The sequence below is a fragment of the Apostichopus japonicus genome, chromosome 12 (genome assembly GCF_037975245.1).
Source record: "Apostichopus japonicus isolate 1M-3 chromosome 12, ASM3797524v1, whole genome shotgun sequence".
NCBI lineage: Eukaryota > Metazoa > Echinodermata > Holothuroidea > Aspidochirotida > Stichopodidae > Apostichopus > Apostichopus japonicus.
In genome coordinates, this window is record NC_092572.1 from 21,887,332 (window position 1) to 21,907,782 (window position 20,451).

At 38.0% G+C, this 20,451-nt stretch overlaps 2 protein-coding genes across 2 annotated transcripts in view; both read left to right on the plus strand.

The window, feature by feature from the left end:
• LOC139977396 (uncharacterized) overlaps positions 1-19,693 on the plus strand; it is a 55,543-nt gene extending 35,850 nt beyond the window's left edge. Inside the window, exons 8-17 of the mRNA XM_071986692.1 lie at positions 11,440-11,482; positions 14,422-14,478; positions 14,695-14,787; positions 15,304-15,387; positions 15,808-15,981; positions 16,329-16,490; positions 16,804-16,924; positions 17,702-17,822; positions 17,984-18,053; positions 19,499-19,693. Coding sequence (XP_071842793.1) covers positions 11,440-11,482; positions 14,422-14,478; positions 14,695-14,787; positions 15,304-15,387; positions 15,808-15,981; positions 16,329-16,490; positions 16,804-16,924; positions 17,702-17,822; positions 17,984-18,053; positions 19,499-19,693 — 1,120 coding nt within the window. The remainder of the gene's footprint in view (positions 1-11,439; positions 11,483-14,421; positions 14,479-14,694; positions 14,788-15,303; positions 15,388-15,807; positions 15,982-16,328; positions 16,491-16,803; positions 16,925-17,701; positions 17,823-17,983; positions 18,054-19,498) is intronic.
• LOC139977281 (uncharacterized) lies at positions 910-11,202 on the plus strand. Its single transcript, XM_071986567.1, has 8 exons — positions 910-1,065; positions 1,477-1,535; positions 1,866-2,186; positions 2,453-2,761; positions 9,336-9,449; positions 9,902-9,929; positions 10,440-10,470; positions 11,056-11,202. The coding sequence occupies exons 2-8, from the start codon at positions 1,487-1,489 to the stop codon at positions 11,200-11,202; spliced, it is 999 nt and encodes a 332-aa protein (XP_071842668.1). The 5' UTR covers positions 910-1,065; positions 1,477-1,486.
• Positions 19,694-20,451: the final 758 nt, after the last annotated feature.

Genomic DNA, 20,451 nt, shown 5'->3' on the forward strand with positions numbered 1-20,451 from the left:
AAATATATTCTTTAAGTATATTCTTGCCAATTACTAAGTTGTTCCACATTTTATCTATTCGCAAGGGTTTTCGTGTTTAAGGTGGCTCTTTCCAATATATTGGGGCTTCCTCATGATGAAAATGCCCAGTGCCAATTTTTAGCCTTGTCCGCCCCTGTTGTCAAACTTACTGTAGTGATTTTTTGTTTCATATTGTTTCCGGATGAGGCCAACTCAGTTTCGGTTAACTCATCTCTACCATCTCCTAATTATATTTAGCTTCCATGATCTTTCATAATCAAATATATTGTCGACACTTGCATGTAAAAAGATCATCCGTCACTCCACAGTACACACACCCGAAGAAATAATTAATTAGAAACCCATGAAAAAATATGGGATCGTTACTTATATTTAGGTCAAGGCATTCACTTTGAGCAATAATAATTCACTTTAAAGGGACGCATTGGAAATATCACTGATTAACCACATTGCAGCTCCATATAGTAAATATGGTTGATATGACGACCGGAAAGTATTTGTTGTAACTTTGAAACAACATTAATTTCATCGAACACAGGACTACAGGAAAATGTATACATCGACGGAAAATAAAAGGTTACATGGTTTTAGGAGTAGTCTTCTAAATTTGTAAGGATACAGTTAAGCAGCAAAGAAAACATAGAGGTATAGTATAATGGCTGACTGTGTCACATTTATAGTACCAGTTTATTACACAGTAAGTTGAGTGGGATTCTATTTTGTTGCTTGAAATCTCTTTCATTTTGTTATTTGTACAATAATATCGAACTTTGATCCATGCGTTAGTGTTTCTTGACGATATCATGTTGTTCGACAATAGACTGTTTAAGAAATTTATGCTTTGTACTTTGTACCTTCATGAAGTATGGACAATAATTTACTTAGGTTCAAAATGTGCAGTTGCCTCTAGACGTTGCAGTGCCAGTGTAAAGTAGCACAACATGGCGACGAAAATGCTGTTGGAACGAAATAAACAAATAGGTTTTATGAATATTTTCCATGAGCTATCGTCAACTGTTCCCGATTTTCCTCCTGTAACACAAGGTATGACATATTTCTTCTTTTACATATTTAAATCTTATTATTTCCAATAAGCCAATTCGATGATAGGATAGTATTACAGTTAATACTTCTTCACACAGTGAAGTATTGATTGTATATAGATGACTGGAGATTGAAATAATAAAGAAACAATCCTTAAAATTGATCATTGTCCCTAGCATGTATTTTCAGTTCAATAAGCCTGATTAGGTAATATAGTAGAACATTTTGTACAGAAAGATCAAATTGCAAATATCTTTGAAAAAATATGTCAGCCTTAGGTAAGTTTTCATCATTACTGACTTTGCTTTTGAAAGTAGTGAAGGATCTTTCATTGCAAAATGTCGTGTTCTTGAACCTCTTTTTTAAATATAAATATAATATACAATATGAATATCTTCTGTTTGGTCACAGATCTTTAACCATGGCACCGTTGAAGATTACAATAGCTCTTTTTACAGTCATATTGACGGGTAAGTATCTCAATGTCCATGGTGGACCTTACCCAATCTCATCAAAAGCGTAACATGACAGGCAATTAGCAGAAAGAATATAATTAAAAAATTGAATAAACGTTAGCTTCAATAAGAAACTAATCAAGACTGTTTTTTAGTATGCCCGTACAAAGAGGCGTAGAAAAGTTTTGAAATTCGGACGCACTCCTCCCCCCCCCCCCCTCTTCACCGCCCTCCTACCCAACAAAAAGCATACATATATTCCCTACTCATAAATGTTCTATCTTTCAATCACTTTTGGCTAATTTATTTTTACAAACATTTAAGTTTCGTCGATTTGTTTTACAGGAAATTTCGCCTGTACCCGTAGCTTACAAATGTTTGTTTTCGAAAAGGGAGAGACAGGCCACATTCCATGCATTATACGAGGAGAGTCCCAAGCATACTTCTGGAAAATTGGTAAAACTTTTCAAGACAGTAAACCTTTGGCAACATTTATTCATGACAAATCGAACAAATTTGCTAATGAAACGTTCGGGAAGCACACAGTTCTTGAAGACGGTACTTTGGTAATTTATCGTATGACCTACACTGACGAGGGGAATTATCACTGTCGTGTAGCAACTGAATCATCTAAATACTATAGCAGCGTCGCTGTGTTTTTAAAAGGTAAGTAGGTTTGTTAAATAGCACGATTAGATGAGCACAATTTCCATAAAAACATATATAATGAAATTACCGATCGAGATACAACATCGTCTATCGAGTGATCGATCAAAGTACATGCATAACTTAGCTCCGAGCTAACACATACTAAATCCACGTTTGTTTCAAGTTAAGAAATTTAATATGAATTCTTTACTTATATAAATATAAATATTTGCATATTAAATCATATAAAGATAACATTTTAACATACCATTTATTTCCTATAGCTTTTCGCAATGGTTCCACGTTTGGAATCGCAGGATGTGAGTCAAATTCAAATTGCAGATTGCATACAAAAGTTGGCTCACTGACTTGTGAAGCTGCTTTCGTTTCGTCACAACTAAGGTTGAGATGGCTCAACAATTCCATAGAACTTGAAAGCTATGAAAAAACAATGACAAATGATGACGACTCATTTAACGTATCCAGCACTTTTTCGGTTAACGATGAAAGTCCTTCAATACTCATTTGTGAGGCTTACGGTGAAGCAATGGAGTCACAGCATATACTTATTGAACTCACGGACGAAACAGAAAGTAAGTATAAAGAGAGCATCATGTCACTAATTTAAACTTCAATAAGAAAATTCTAATCGTTTTTCGTTCGTAACTCAACCAACTTCCATTGCAATCCCGACAGATTCGAATCAGTCGCTCCATGACAAATTTACAAAATGTAGAGGACCATCGCTTGGTTATTACTATGCATAAAACTGTGGAATTCGTTTGTTAAAACCCAAGACTTATCGCCTGGTCACCTCTAGGTACGAGTCCCTTTGCAAATATGTTTCCTTGCCTCTTTAAAGGGTGTGAAGACTCGCGCACAAAGAAACGTCTCATGCCGGTAATCTGACCTAGTTTCGAATGAGGTATAACAGAAGTGTTAGACATCACCATCGATCCCAGAAAATACACACACAGTTTGCTACTGTTGGTAATTATACACTAGTGTACAGTGAATACATACAGCTACGGTCAATACCCACAACACAGTGTGCATAGCAGCGATGGACATCTCAGGTCTAGATAAAAGATAACAAGTTATCACGTTTCATTACTGTCTGCATTTTGTAGCGACAAGAAGAAAACGTCATTTGCAAGCAACGGAAAATTAACTTTTTCAGAGCACGGCACAAGGTTTGGGGCGAGTCTTCAATGCCTTTAAAGCTTTCTTTGCTATATTGCACTCAGTTCTTATTATATGCAAACATTGCATCAAATGTCCTAAATTGCAGTATTGCGATTGTGCTATTATATTGTAACGCCGCCAACGTCTGGTAGTGTAAAACCTGTCTCGAAACCAACCTGAGGAGGGTAGGGGAGGTAGATGGGGGACGGGTACAGATTAACTCTAAATCAGGAGGCAGACACCAGAGTTGTAAGATTAATAAAAGTATAATTTCTCATCTCGTTCTACATCTACAGCGTATAATACAATATTTACATTTGCCCAATATAACGCACTGGGGTCGGGCACAACCCAATGATAGACATGGCTAAGTTAGACTGGGCTGCGCAAGGGTCGGGCAGTCTAGACGTCTGCAATCCACCGGTGTCGGGCAGCACAGGCTTCGGGCATTCCGCTTGACTCGGGCAGCGCAGGTGTCGGGCAATCCGCTGGACTCGGGCAGCGCAGGTGTCGGGCAATCCGCTGGACTCGGGCAGCACAGAGATGTGGGCACTCTAAAATGCTTAAACACATTTGTTTGGACTTAGCAAATATCAAAGGCTTTACCACGAGCCGCCGGAAGGAAAGTTCCTCGTCTTGCACTCGACCGACTCTCCGACCCTCTGACTCACTCATTTACGAAAGAACCCTGCATTAAATACCCCGGAAATAACCCCCGTTTACACACGTCCGTACATAAACTGTAAAAAAGGCTTAGACCAATCAGGGACTACTTGTATATATAACTACGGTGAGTTGCGACCAATGGGATCGACTCACACACCCACCGCCGTGCCTGCCTATGCCAGTCACGGGAATACATCGATATAGCAAAATTACGTAATCAGTTCCTGTTCCGGATAAACATCTCTCGTTACCTCCGCGGAGCGCAACAGATGTTACTCCTGAGGGAGCGAAACGTATCTCACTAAGGAAAAGTCGTAGCTTTCCGCTACATTTCCCCCACCCGAGCTACAAATGCGTCCTCGCATTTTCTATACCCAAAAACTAACTAACAATACAACAATTAATTAAAAATTGGTTCCTCTTAAAACAAATCACTTAATTTACAATGTAAAGTGAGGGCAAGAACGTATGAGTTTAAGAACCAATCGTTTCAGCTTGAGTAACTCCTAGTTACAGTACATTGTTTACCAAAAATAGCACGAAATAAGCATGAAAAGAAAATCAACTTACGTTTGATAAGAACATAAAGAAGGTAGTGAAAGAGGGTCCGTAAGTAAAATGTTAAACATAAAAATACGAAGTGTCCGTTCAAAAAGCACATAATTATCCACTTTTGTTCAATAAACAAAAACAAAATGCTGTGACACAAATGTTGTCCAAGTAAAAATAAATTTAAGTAACGAGAATACATGTGTCCATACAAAGAAACAACGTTTTGAAACAATTTTCCGTGATGGGTCTGGTTAACTTCGTTCCCGGCGATAATTTCGCTAATCATTCAAAACGGAATAAGCGTCCACAGAAAATTACAGGTTACGAAACCATGTATATAGAATGTTCTCTCCGGTATATAGAATAGAAAGAAATTATTTACAAAGTAACTGAAAGTTCGTTTCGCTGAAGGGTTGGTTGTCTTTAAAATTTCTCTACAGTTACGTAGATCCTCCCATCCTGGAGTACCACCGTTGAAATCCTCTCCTTTGGTTGTCTGTCGTCGTTATTACCCACCATCGGTCTATTCGCATCTTCTATGGCCTTTTTTTTTCAGTTAGGCGAAACAAAGGTGCGCAAATATGGGAGAATCCCTTTACAAATCGGCGATAGTATGAACATAACCCGACGAAACTACGCACTTCCGTAGTGGAACAGGGAGTAGGCCACTCTAGTACACACCGGACTTTCTCAGGGTCAGGGGCGATTCCTTCGCTTGAAACGACATGTCCTAGGTAGTTGACCTCCCTTAGGAAAAGATTACACTTTTTCGGGTTGAGCTTTAGTTTCGCCTCACGAAGCCTTTGAAAAACGCCAGCAAGTCGTTTAAGAGTTTTCTCGAAGGAGTCTCCATATACGATGACGTCATCAAGATACAGCAAACACGTTTGCCACTGCAGACCCTTTAACACCCTCTCCATAAGTCTCTCGAACGTCGCCGGGGCGTTACAAAGTCCAAACGGAAGCACCTTAAACTGGAATAGACCACTTCCGGTAACGAAAGCAGTTTTTGGACGGTCGCGTTCGTGAACCTCAACCTGCCAGTACCCGCTCGCCAGATCGAGCGTTGAAAACCACTTTGCCCCGGAAAGAGTGTCTAGGGTGTCGTCAATTCGGGGTAGGGGGTACGAGTCCTTCTCGGTTACGTCATTTAGCTTCCTGTAATCGACACAGAACCTAGTGGAGCCGTCTTTCTTTTTCACTAGTACTATCGGTGACGCCCAAGCACTCATCGAAGGCTCGATAATGTCATGGTCAAGCATTCTCTCCACTTCTATTCGAGCCTCACCCTTACGGTGTATCGGGAGTCTACGTGGCGCTTGGCGAATTGGTCTTGCCGCCCATGTGTTAATCTGATGTTGCACCAGGTCTGTTCGTCCGAGGTCCTCTTTTGATCTAGCAAAAACATCGGCATTGGCTGCAAGGCATTTCCTGACTTCACCGGCTTGCGCCTCGGTTAATTCAGTACAACTTCGCAATGCAAGCTCCTCTAAAGGTTCTGTCAACTGAGTAGGCCCAGTAGGCGGTACACCATCACCCCTATTTCTTCCTTGCAGGGTTCTACAGCCCACAGACGGATTGTTTTCTATTACTTCTGCAGAGTAGCATTCACCTACGAGTGTTCCCTCATACAGTGTAATAGGTCGGTTCGACGGGTTCATCAGTCTCAGCGGTACCAGCTCATTTGAGGGGTCTACGAGTATCTTGGCAACCATCACACCATGTCTTTCGGTAAACCTTTCGTTACACTCCACTACAGCAGGTACCTCGACTCCAGCCATTCTTGGAATTCTCGCTGCTACCATTTTCTCGCTTTCCTGGGGGATCACTACCGTTTTAGCTATCACAACCCTACAACCATCGAAATTCTTTTCGATGTTGTCATGTTGTATACCTCTAATGGTCAGCTCCCCTTTCCCAGCGTCAATGGTACAGTTATACCTCTGAAGGAAATCGTAACCCAAAAGTGCATCGACATCGATGTCTGCTACCCAGATCTCATGCTCTACTGCAAAGCTACCTACTTTCAACTGGAGACTACCACACCCCGAGAACGCGAGGGGTCTACCGTCTGCAACAGCCATGTCGAGAGATACATCCTTGAGCTCCAAAGTCTTTTTGGCGGACAATTGCTCAAAGAATCCCGTTCGCACTACCGTCAGGTCAGCTCCGGTGTCGACAAGTAAACTCACTTTGACACCCTCTAGCTCTCCCTGTACGTACAAACCTCTCGCACCTACAGACCGCAACCTCTTCCATGAGAGTGGTACATTGACGGGCTTACCATGTGGACTAGTCGATCTTTGCCCTACAAGACCGACTTCTCCTCGTTTTCCTGTTTCTTTGTCTCCTCTGCAGGGATAACATATTTCAGGGGGGAAGGGCAGTTCCTCCGAATATGGCCCATCTCTCCACAGTTCCAGCATTTGATAGTTTTCCGCCTTTCTTGGCCTTCCTTTGACACATTTGTGTTGTTCACTAAGAGCAGTTTCTGTAGCTGTTTAGTAAGTTCGGAAAATCCTTCGGTCATTGCTGTCGCTAGTGTTTTACTAATATCATCTATCGCACCACACTTGTTTTCCTGACCTTCTGTCTTCTCTGATACAACTCTTACTACAGCCCTCTTCTGGGTGTCCTTCCTCTGTTCGGAGAGGGTGAAGGCCTCCAGCTCGGCTGCAATGCTCACTGCTTCCTCCAGGGTCTTGGGTCTTGACTGATATATCTTCCATCTGATGTCACGGTCGCTTATGGCATCTATAAAGAACTCTTTTGATAGGGTCTCCTTCATCTCAATAGAGGCATTAGGGTAAGCACGGGAGAGAAGTCGCTGTATATCATGGGCCAGTTCTGGAATACTCTCCCCCTGTTGTCGGGTCCTGTTACGTAAGAGCGTTCTGAATAGTTCTGTCTGGTTAGCTCTCCCGAATCTTTGTTCGAGCGCATCCGTGAGAGATTCAAATCTTCTTCTCTTCGATGCATCAAGATCAGCAAGGACAGCCTGTGCTGGGCCCCTCAGGCTTGCCGCTAGTTGTAACGCCCTTGTTCTCTCATCCCAACCGTTTAGTTCTGATATTAGCTCAAACTGAACTATGTAATCCTCCCAGGGTGTTGAGCCATTAAATGAGGGCGCTGTTACCCTAGAAACACTCAAATTGGGGGCCTGGGGCTCATACTGCGGGTGCCACATTCTTTGCCGACTGATTTTTTTCATCATTGCTCATAGACAACCTTCGATTATTCCCTTCCTCCCGCCATGGATACCCTGGTCTCATACCTGGTCGCAATTTGTTTGTTCTAAAACGCCCCCGGTCGTAGGCCGGAGCGCTTTCATATGCCTCTGTCGGCTGCTGCATTACCATTTGTTCCCTTGGGCCACCCCGTGGTTGCCATCTACTCGCCTCCAGGGCATCCTCTCTAGCTGTCCTCTTGTATCCCTGGTTCATCAACGGACGGCGGTCTTCGTCTCCCCAAGCTTCACCACGTTCGTCGGCCAATTCATACGATTTGCCTACCGTCGGGCGACGGTTTTCGTCCCTCAGAGCCTCTGGACCCACAAGAAAGTCAGCCAACCTGTCGCCGTCCCCTTTATCTCCCCAGCCAGGCTCGTCTTGATATTTCGTCGTTTGTATCGGCCCTCCACATGATCTCGGTCTAACTGGCACGTTCAGAGGATCGAATTCATCCACATCAGGGATGTTCTCGTCCGGAAGTGACCACGTAGCCGGCTCATTCACCACAGACTGTTCAAAAGGGTTAGTCCCAGACATCTCGACTCGGTCCAGACTACCAGATAGGCACTAGAATCCCACCGTTGCCACCAATGTAACGCCGCCAACGTCTGGTAGTGTAAAACCTGTCTCGAAACCAACTGGAGGAGGGTAGGGGAGGTAGATGGGGGACGGGTACAGATTAACTCTAAATCAGGAGGCAGACACCAGAGTTGTAAGATTAATAAAAGTATAATTTCTCATCTCGTTCTACATCTACAGCGTATAATACAATATTTACATTTGCCCAATATAACGCACTGGGGTCGGGCACAACCCAATGATAGACATGGCTAAGTTAGACTGGGCTGCGCAAGGGTCGGGCAGTCTAGACGTCTGCAATCCACCGGTGTCGGGCAGCACAGGCTTCGGGCATTCCGCTTGACTCGGGCAGCGCAGGTGTCGGGCAATCCGCTGGACTCGGGCAGCGCAGGTGTCGGGCAATCCGCTGGACTCGGGCAGCACAGAGATGTGGGCACTCTAAAATGCTTAAACACATTTGTTTGGACTTAGCAAATATCAAAGGCTTTACCACGAGCCGCCGGAAGGAAAGTTCCTCGTCTTGCACTCGACCGACTCTCCGACCCTCTGACTCACTCATTTACGAAAGAACCCTGCATTAAATACCCCGGAAATAACCCCCGTTTACACACGTCCGTACATAAACTGTAAAAAAGGCTTAGACCAATCAGGGACTACTTGTATATATAACTACGGTGAGTTGCGACCAATGGGATCGACTCACACACCCACCGCCGTGCCTGCCTATGCCAGTCACGGGAATACATCGATATAGCAAAATTACGTAATCAGTTCCTGTTCCGGATAAACATCTCTCGTTACCTCCGCGGAGCGCAACAGATGTTACTCCTGAGGGAGCGAAACGTATCTCACTAAGGAAAAGTCGTAGCTTTCCGCTACAATATCCATACAGTTTCTTGGTGTCTATCCTTCAGATAACCCATGCGTCATGTAAAATTTACCTCATTTAATGCAGGTCCAGCAACAGAGGCCCTCACATCGACGTGGATGCTAATGAGCATCGTGTTTATCGTTGCATTTGTCATTATAGCGATCTGCTTGGTGGTAATTCTACTCAAAAAATACAAAGGTTTGTGAATAAATTCATTAATAATGTATCAGTATAGTTCCATGCTCATATAAATCGTTCCCTGGCATCTAGGAGTGAATCTATACGGTTACAAGCTTGTTCGCAAGTTATTTGTTGCAAGTCTTTTATTTGTTTAGGTTTTTGCCCGCTTGTTTTTTTTGGGGGGGGGGGTGGGGCAGGGGTTCTTGTCAAGAGACTAGATCATTTACAAATATTGTGCTCAAATACTTTTTAAATCAAAGTAACAAATACTTAGTTTGTTATTCTTTTTATTTTGTTTATGTTAACTTATTTATGTAAAATTAATGCGTACCCAAATTTCTAGTTCCAATAGTTCTAGAAACAGCGATGTTTGTGCGACACTTTTCATCTTTTCATGTATTTGTGGACACTTTACGTTATGTCTTATTGTTAAAACTTACCTTCAATATACGGTATTTCTTCATAACTAGATCAATCTAAAAAGGAAAATCCAATTACGTAAGTTCATGATTTTTCATTATTTCCTGAAATATACCCAATTTAGTCGGCCTATTACACGTTAAAGGTGAATAATACGATACCTATGCCATGCATACGGCGAACGATTTGAAAGAATGTCTACCTGGGTTTACATAACGAGGGAGTGACGAACAACTACCCATTGCGCACATTAACAAAAAGGATCCTTCTTCTGTTTCACTCCAATAAATCGAAGACTGAACTTTAAATTAGTTTGAAATTAACTAGAACACGCACTTAGACTAAAATTATTTTGCCACAACTAACAAAAATGAAATCGTATCACGCTACGAAAGGAAAACTTGCTTCAAAAATATATGATATTACTTTTTTTTTTCTCGGAAAGTACAACTATACATGAAGCTCTACTTAAGTGTGAGACAAAAATAACTTCCAAAACACTTTGTAGGAACAAATTATTGTTTATCATTTTATATATCACTGCTTCATATACGTGTAACTGTTTTTTCTTCTTTCTAAAAATCCAAGCGAAGGGGAAGAGACACAGGTACTAAACGAGGTACTTGGAAACTTTATACTCGATTCTGATTTGTATTTTATAAGTCAAGGAAACTCTTTCTGTTTATTGTTTTCTATCATTCTCAAATTCTCAAGAAGTGTCATAATTATCATTAGTTTATTTACGTACATATCAGTGAGTGTTTGAATATAATTCAGGTTATTTTTGCTAAGCTTATGAATTAAGAAACACAATGTCTATAGGTCGTTAAACTGCGGTACTATGCTTCAGAGTCAAGTAACATTCCCATTTGAAGAATAATTATAATTGTCAAACCTTAACAGAAGTGTTGGGAAAAACGGACGAATCCTCATCCAGTACTTAAAAGATTGTTCACCTGAGTGAGTCTTCGAAATGTTGATTGTAGAAAGTCCTTTATTTTAAGATAAATGAGGACTGTGGATGAATATCCACAAGTCTCACCATTCGGATGTGTACAAACCATGACAATTTCATGTCAATTGACCAATCTGACAAATATAGCTGTCGACAATTGAACTAAAATTGATAATGAATTATTGATAACACGTGACTCGTTCTATGACGCTTTCGTTTCACACGTGTGTTATGTTTATTTCCCCGCAGACGCAAAAACAAGAGAATGAACAGCTTCAGAAATCTTTAGATGTAAGTAATACCAGACGAAGAATAATTATAACTGTCAGTCCTTACCAGAGGTGTCGGTATAAACGGACGAATCCTCATCCAGTACTTAAAAGATTGTTCACTTGAGTCTTCAAAATATTGATTGTAGAAAGTCCTTTATTTTAAGATAAATGAGGACTGTTGATGAATATAAGTCTCACATTATGGATGTGTACAATCTTGACATTGGCATGTCAAATTGACCAATCTGCCCAAATATAGCCGTGTATAAATTGCACTTACATCGAAAATGAATTCTCGAAACACGTGACTCGTTCTATGACGCTTTCGTTTCATGCTTGTGCTATGTATATTTTCCCCGCTGACGCATAAACGAGAGAATGAACAACTTAGGGAATCTTTAGATGTAAGTAATACGGCATCTCTTTTTCTCTCTGTCTCTGTTTATGGAGTCATTGCTAATAAGTTTTAATACAAGAGTAGACTTGAAGATCAGTTTTGATAATAAGGAATTACGAGTATAGGCACTGCTATACACCCATACAAAACAGATCACAATTTGCTTGAATATATCGATGTAACACCAACATTTAGGAAACAATCGATCTATGCACAATCCAAGATCGAAACAACAACAATAGAAATAAAGAAGCACTAAAATGTTTTGGAAATTTTTACCAGAGTGCAGAAATTAATTCCCATTTCACCAGTTACATAAATTCATTCCGTATTGACAACAAAATAAATTTTGCAATGAATGCTATATATTTCTTCATTCATGTTACTTTTGTATCGGTATGTGCTATAGTGTTCTTGTTGTTTTTGTCAATAGACCTCTGAGAAGGAAAGCAACAGTCGCCAGAAAAGCTTAAAGATAACAAGCTCCCACTCTGGTTAACTATATGTTATTAACTTGACATTTAGTTCCAATCTGATACTTTCGAAATGATAATTGATAGGTTTTCTTTAAAAGACTTGCAAGATAGTTGTCACATTAGAATAGTATAATTTAGTTAATTTGAATGTTTATGACAGAAGAAGTCAATCTGTCAGCTGTTTATTTTAGAAAGTTTTTCAAGTATCTTTTACTTTAGTCAATGCTGGTTGTTGTTGTTGGAAAGTAGTATCCAGGGATGTAGGACAATTTACATAAACCCTAATCCCTCTATTCACTACAAAAATACAAGGTAGCATAATTGAGTATGTATACAAAAGAAACATTACCAGGTCAGGGCATACTTAATATAATACAAAGGTACATGGTAGCATAGCATAGCTAGTGCACACAAAAGAAACCTACCAGGGCAGGACATAATCAAGATGACAATGTATTGTATTGCCAAGTTATGCTAATTGATGCACTAGTAATTATGCGTGACATCACATCCAGCCAGTGAAGTGAGTGTTGGATAAGATTTTTATTCACTCTCCAAAATATCATCATCGCATTGAGTCCTGCTATATCTCTTAGCTGAAAAAGACGGAGCTACAGTAGTGTGATTTTCATATCATGGGGCACAGGATCCTATATATAGGATACCTGTATTGAAGCCTGGGCTAGTATACTGTAATTTATAACTGGCATTTAACTGTGGAATCTGAAAACAATTATTTCCTGGAGACTCCAGATTCACTCAATATGTAGTGTTCTGGATAGGGCAGCTTGTCGGCAGCGTTGGAATGAGAGTACATTACCTGACCGGATAAAATATAGCTGTATTGCAGAGCTCGTCTGACAGTTTAAGAACTGGCACCATTTGCCACTCTCCTCACATTGAGTCGAAGACCGGAAGCTTTTGAGGATAGTTTTTTTCACCGACTATAACACCTACCACAACCTGATATCAGCAGCCACGTGTCAACAAGTATTGTCAACATCTTTAGGCAATATTCGTCATAGTGACAACTCAGAATTCATTTTTTTTTAAAGATAAATGTTAAATCAGAATTTCATGATGTAAAGGGGGGGGGGAAGCTCTTCAGACTAGAAGAGGTAGTCTCATTCTTTTGTAGAGAAAAGAATATCCTATAAATATATATATTAAGACTAAATTTATACGTACCAGTTTGCTCTCTCGCAATTGAAAAAGATCCAGGGGTATCAAAACTTTGGAAAGTCTTAAACTTTTCAGTAGTTAAGCTAAATCTAGCATATGTCATCCTCTGGTAAAGATTGCGCCAAAGCAATCGGTTATCTAAGTATTCAGGAGTCATATGTGTTCTTAAGGAGTATTACAGAGCGCTGTAACCTTTATTTTCCATGTTCCTTTTTTTATTCTTTTAAGGAGAAAGTTCCTCCTCAATAAATACATATTCACTTAAGCAGTTGAATTTATAAAACTTGTTCTGTATTAGTTGGTTGGAGTATTTCTTTTTTACATTGCATATTGATTTTGGATAGCCGCTAGGCGAATGTGTCGCATTGCCACTTGCATTCTTTTTGTGGGTGACAATAGTAACGTATTAATTTTAAATGTTTGATTGCTTCACCTTAATGAAGATCCGCTATTACATATAACCAGTTTTAGGTTTGTTTTAGTATAGTCTTAAATGATTAGATGTTCTCTCTATTCAAGGACATACATAATTTGATTAAGTGTCACCTAATGGTATAAGTAGGTTAAGAGACGATAACAAGAGTTTTGGACTGTGCACATCACTATCTTGCAGTCACCACAACCTTCTATCCTTTCTGGTCTTTCCAGAGAGGTGTAAGAACTCCTAGTCTTTCAAAGGGTTGGTCAATTTTGCTAGTGCATTAGCTAACGAGTTAGAAGATAAAGAAACAGTATAAAATTTAGCCGAATTGGAATGCGTGCGAGTACATACTAAGCGCAAGCGATTGTGTATTTTTGTCGAAACTTGGGAGCTTTTTTCATTAACAGCGTTAATCATTTAGGAAGGTCAATGAGCTGTTACTTAATCTAACTTGATAAAGATATGTACATGCAAAAATATTAATAGTCCTTTGGCACGGAGTGTCAAGGTAAACAATGTCTGAGTCTGTATTTCCTGTATATGCTTAATGATTTGATTGTTATTTTTCTTTAATACTTTTAAGTAGATGTGATAACGTTTTCCAGTTAAATTTTAAAGTTGTTGATAAAGCATCGTATCGATAATGGACATACCGAAATCGGATAAGATACATTACAAAAAGTTGTCAATGCATTGCATCAGAAACATATTTTACATTTCACGTTAAATTGTAGTATCAGTTAATCACGATTCATGCAGCGACAAAACAATATATTACATTGTTTAATAATGGGATATACTTAGGCCTACCCATTAGTTGCAGACAATACTTGAAAAGTAAAGTTGGTGTAAATTTCTCTTTTACAGACTGTTATTACGGAGTTCGCCGAAAGAAGCAAACGAGCTAAATCTCTTGCCAAAAAGGTCAGTTTATATTTTAAGGCAAGAGCAATGCCAGGTGAATAATTAAAGAGGCAAAAAAAAAAACCTATGCTAACCAATTAATTTGTTTTTTGTGAATAAACATATATATATATATATATATATAATTGAAATTGTTTGAAAATGAATATAATCGGTGGTCATCAGTTGAGCTTCCAATGACAACCAGTTTTTTCTGCTTTATCTTATATATATTAGGACGAACCTCAAATCTTTTTACGTATAAGAGGTGAAAAACGACAGGAGAGTATAGAAAGCATTATTCGGCGAAACTTGGTTCTTAAAGAAATGGTAAGACTCATTTATGAATTACCAATTTCACATTTAGTACTTTACGAAGTTATTTAAACCTAAACTATGATCGATTTTGAAACTACAAAGTTAAATACAAAAATAATACAACTGCTACCTCAAAATATGTTCATTGGCTACAAAACATCATTTCTGTATACTGTTTCAGTCGCCCTTTTTATTACCCAGTGACGCATTTGGGATAACAGGTTAAAAAACAATACAACGAACTAAAGTTGCTACCAGTGTAAGAGGAAGTTGCTAAGGTCTTTTCCATTGTTCTTAGTTCTAAATTTATAAACTAGTATACATGTAGATTATTTAGATTATGTCCTATATGTGAAACATTAAAGCTTTGCATCTTAGACATTATCGAAATACTTTCTAGAATATAAAATAATTTATAAATATATCTTGTATGAAAATTGTTATACAACGTATTCCAGTTTGCTTAGAGAACGTAGAAAATGTTTGTCGATGTGCATTTTCTTAAATAACATATATTATGCTGTTTAGAAAGAGACCTTTAAATTGACCAGAATTTTCACACCGGAAGAGGAACAAGACAAAGTCTTTAGTCATCTTGAAGATATTGTACAGGTTAGTTAGTGTAATTCATGTCCTTGGTTTATTGCAACAACAAAAAAATTCTGAAACCAACGCTAAATGTTCTGAACAATTAATTAACACTTACTAACTGTCTATTTTTTTTAAATTGGTAATTTTGCACTTCTATAGAAACATATCATACACGTAGATTTTTTTCTTTGCAGATAATAGAATAGTAAGTTTATACTTGTGCCAAGGGTTGTCGCGTACTTTTATCTGTATTTTGTGTAAGGCTGATAGTAGCAGATCAAATCCTATCAAATCAAATCGAATCACAAAATACATTTGCCGTTGCTGTCATAGTTTTGAAATAAGTTGTATTTATATTTGGATTGCTTGGATTTGGATTGATAATGCTAAGAAACGTTAATTAGGAATGGCTACTTGAAAACGTTTTCTATACATTTTCAGAGCGCTGTTGATGGAAATATGGTATGCATTGTTGCATTTGGCACTCCAAAAAGTGGTAAGACTTTTACCATGTCAAACTATGATTCGTCGGCAAATGAAAGTCAAGGAATTATTCCACGAGCTATTGCCAACATATTCGAGTGTGAGAAAGATTTACAGAAGAAGGGATTTGAGGTAAGAATTATCTTTTTTAAGTAAAAAATAACATTTTCTTGGTATGCTTTAGAACATCATCAATCTTATTTCTTTTAATCCTTAGATATTATCACTTAATATCACTTTGTTATAAGTCCCATCATACTATATCACCTACTAATATATAATTGATTTTACTATATTGAGCGACACTACTATACTTGATTTTACTATATAGAGCAACACAGATCTCATTATCTGTAAGGCAGAAGGTTGAGCAAAGTCAATAAACAAACGTTTAATATTTCCGTATGCATAAAATTCATATCACAGAATATACCTCCGTTGAAATCGTTCATAATCGCTTTTAACATATGTCAACACAGGTAAAGATATTGGCTACTCACCTTGGGACTTATTTAAAGGACGGCGAGGAATCCTTCAGGTTTTACGAAATGAGCAGCAGCGAATCAAAGGAGCAAACTGAAATCACAGTGAAAGGGCTTAAGGTTGGAGTTGTATCATATCGCATCACTTCTGAAGAACAGGTAATACAGCTTAGTACAACAAACATCTCCCTCCCAATTCAACTATCCCGAAGAACAAAAGCAAAACATAAAACTCTTCCATAATCTTATGGTGAAGTGGGACGTCCTGCATGGAGAAAATTTAATGAAATCCCTACCCCTTCAGCTTCTTTTAATATTTGGATATCATAAAAAAGCATTAAATGTTTTAAGCTTACATAAATGAGATGAATGCTACATGTTCCTTAATCTGGATGCTGTTTTTCATTATAAGAAAGTTCTGTTATATTTGAGATATATAACTCTTAAATATTTTAATTGATTTCGTACTTAGGCTCTTGATCTACTTAAAGGAAGCCCTGTGGAAAACGAAGGGATGTCTGCTGGTACTAAACGTGCCGATTTATTTCAGATCACTGTGGATATCTCGATAAACCAAGAGAAAGTTTCACAAGGTATGATAAGACATAATAAAAACTTTCCTTTTTACTATGTGCTTTGAAGTGTTGTTTTTCTTGAAATTCACTGTTAGCAACTTTTTGCTTCACTATCATATTAGGTTTATGTATCCTTTCTTTTCTCTTAATTTTCTTTCTGGTTCACTTGTGCTGCCATGTCAGTTGTTTCACCCCTTTTTTTTGCCGCCTTATAATGGCAACACAATATCCTACATTAAAAATGTATCTAAACATGTTTTGTGTTAAAGATTCCCATTCGAAATGAACACTTATCATCCACGGGCTTAAAGCATCAAGGATCTGTATTTACAGTTTTTGATAAATAAAGTCACATACAATCAAATTGTCCTCAATTTAAGGTTAAGAAAACTGCTTACCAGAGTTAATAAACGTGTCACTTATGTCACCCATTAACTAATAATAACATAGGCCTCATGATGTTGTTAAACATTTAAGAAAACAAAGAGAATTTACTGTTCTAGAAAGAGGTGTGAACACAACACTAAATACTCTAAAATTACTCAAGTTCGTCTGATATTGATTTATAAGATGTATTTTAGAAAATTTTGTCATTATTAAAATATTTATATAACCCATTAACACTTTCAAAAACTTGATATATTCAATTCTTGTCATTATTCTATCGTACTCTAAAAGGACACGGTTTTATAGACTAAATTGCATTCTTTTCTTCTCTTTTACCATGGAAACTACTATCATTATTTCACTTTATATTCCCAAACCATTAAGATTTCAAGGATTCCTTTCTTTCAGGAATCTTATCTTTAGCAACATTCCATGGAGCAGACGCAACAAAAAAAATGACCAACAATGAAAAGAATAGCCCATTGATGTCGATACTTACACCACTCATCACCAACAATTTTTGTCGAACGTGAGTAAAGCTACACACAACCAAAAATTTTTCAAACAATTTCCGTATATGTTATAACTAATTATTCTTTTTAGATAATTTTAGCTTTTACTTTATGAATAATGTTGAAATTTATTTGATGCTAGCTTTCACATGCTGATTTCTGTCATTGTGCTCCATAGGGCAATGATAGTGACAATTACTTTGGATGCATCACAAGAGACGCAGGAAACGCTACACTATATTGAAAAGGTAAAGTAGAGACATAATTATACTCACATGTTTGTATGTCCTTCTCTGACATTATATATTTAAAATACCATTCATTGTAAACAGGAATTGGTTAGCACGCTTCTCGATACTATTCGTATAGAGTTAAACTAACGAATGCTTTGCTTGATGGCTACTTTAATCGAAGTTATTCATTTGATTCACAGATGAGAGAAGCAAGTGAAAAGCGATGGGTGTAACCAAACATGCTCCAAGATTATCAAACTGATACCGAGACAGCTTCCAGTTGAGAGATGTAATCAATTTGAAGATCTGGCATAGCAGCATTTCACCTGAAAAACAACCTCTTTCCAACGAACCCACCATATTAGTGTTTGAAATGATGATATATACCTCCTCATAAGACGTCGAAGAGTTGATTATAACATATTTGTATTCCAGAACTGTATTACATACTGTGTTGTAAATATGATGTCATTGTTACCGGTTTCTTCTGCTTACAGTACATTGTTTCGATATATTGTATCGTGTGCCATTAATAATACACTCTCTAATGTTGCACAAATTACTAATTTCAAGAACAAGTTTGCTGCACTTAAAAAATTGTATCAAAGATTCAAGCCTACCATTTCTAAATTTATAATATATTGGACGTATCAAAATTTCATTTAAACATCCGGACTACTCTCCTATCGAGATGTTAAAAACCCTTTATTCAGACATGTGTAAATTAATAGATCGCTGAATACTGAACTTACATATACCGTACTCAATGTATATCGATGCATGTGTATTCATGAATGTGAAATTCGTGCTCATATTTATACTCTAAGTGTCTTAGTTAATATGCACTAGGTGACATGACAAGATTTGGATTGAAAACTAGTCCTGGATAAAAAAAAAATATATACATATATGTGTCCATTGCTCTCGTTGATTTATAATATAAGAGGCAAGTAAATGCAATAAACACAGTGTTGACTAAATATGAGATTGTCATCCATTAGCACCGTATTGTAATGGTGTCACGGAAAGCGGAGATTGGAGAATGAGCCAACCGTCTTGAGTACATTTAGTAAAGCCATTTCACACAAGTTGTGAAGGACACGTTCGCCACAAAGAGAGCAGGTTTATGAGTTAAAAATATCAAATTGCATTATGTTTTGACGTGATACCAGTCACTAACCCCATTTGCTTCCTGACGTTTAGCAAGTTAATGTTATGAATTAACATCTTGTATAATCACTTGCCTACACTTGCTAAGATACATATCAAATTTTAAAAACGTATAACTTTTTGTTTCATCTTTCTACTTCTTTTTTTCTTTTGTATTGTACAAATGCTTATGCTACCAGCTTATGTTACCAGCCATGTACTCTCTGCAACCTCTTTGTCACGCATAACTCCCTGTATACATGTTCTGGAGTTTGCATTTAAGACGAATATTTTCATTTTATCAACCTTAGAATGAGTTAATGGGAGAGCTCTGTATTCGTGGCAGCAGTGCAAAGAGAAGTTCGGATTCAGATGGAGGCGAATTTTCTGTCTGTCTCTTGTATGTGGACGGCCAGCCTGCTAGGGGGTTAGTGTGTCTGCTGGTGGACCGATCATGCATTATATTGTGGGTTAGGTTGATTGGATTGTGCGGGCGGAGAAAGTGATGTTGAGTGATTCTTTTATTGTGATTTTTGTATTCTTCATGAATCTATTTGGAGTTTGTAGTGACATTATCTTACCTAGCTTGTATATGCCATCGCGACTAGCTATGTCATTGGCTACTTTTAGGTAAACATGTTAGCGTCAAATCTAATCGTAAACGCTGTGTAGAAAGGGTTCTCCTAGCGCACACCACATTGCTTAAAGTGGATGGAGGACTTTGATTAAGTTACTGTAGTTACTGTACGATCTAAGATATATTAAAGTTCATACTCTGGAAATGTTACGCAAAGGTAAAGTGTAAAGTGTCATGGGTTGTACGTAACACCGCTCGGCTAAACCTTAACATTTAATTCATAAACATTTTACTATATCTAGGATAAACCTATCTTTACTGATGGTAAACATCTATTTGATAACATTGACCAACCAAAATGACACACAGGGCACCTATCACATAAACTAACGTGAGTATGTGTATGGCTTGTGTTATCGAAAATTTGATATGCCTTCGACATGAGCAATTACTGGCCACAGGTGTGTAGATTAGCCTTAGATTGTATCGATCACCAGCAGGGAAGCATACTGTTTTCATTGTGTTCTTTGTGTTCTTATTCTGTTGTTCAAGTAATGTTGTCTGAAATGAATATACTGTCTTTATTCTTTACTTTTTAAACAACATGATTTCATTGTCAACATTTACGATCTTCAATTTCCTTTATTGCATCTTCTGTTGTTGTTGAAGCAGAGAACTTTCGTCGCT

What these genes read in the sequence shown, in the direction of transcription:
- LOC139977281 (XM_071986567.1), top strand. Translation starts at nt 1,487, where the DNA reads ATGGCACCGTTGAAGATTACAATAGCTCTTTTTACAGTCATATTGACG. An exon ending in CGTCGCTGTGTTTTTAAAAG is followed by an intron (nt 2,187 to 2,452) that starts GTAAGTAGGTTT and finishes TATTTCCTATAG; the next exon opens with CTTTTCGCAATGGTTCCACG. An exon ending in AAAAAGGAAAATCCAATTAC is followed by an intron (nt 9,930 to 10,439) that starts GTAAGTTCATGA and finishes TAAAAATCCAAG; the next exon opens with CGAAGGGGAAGAGACACAGG.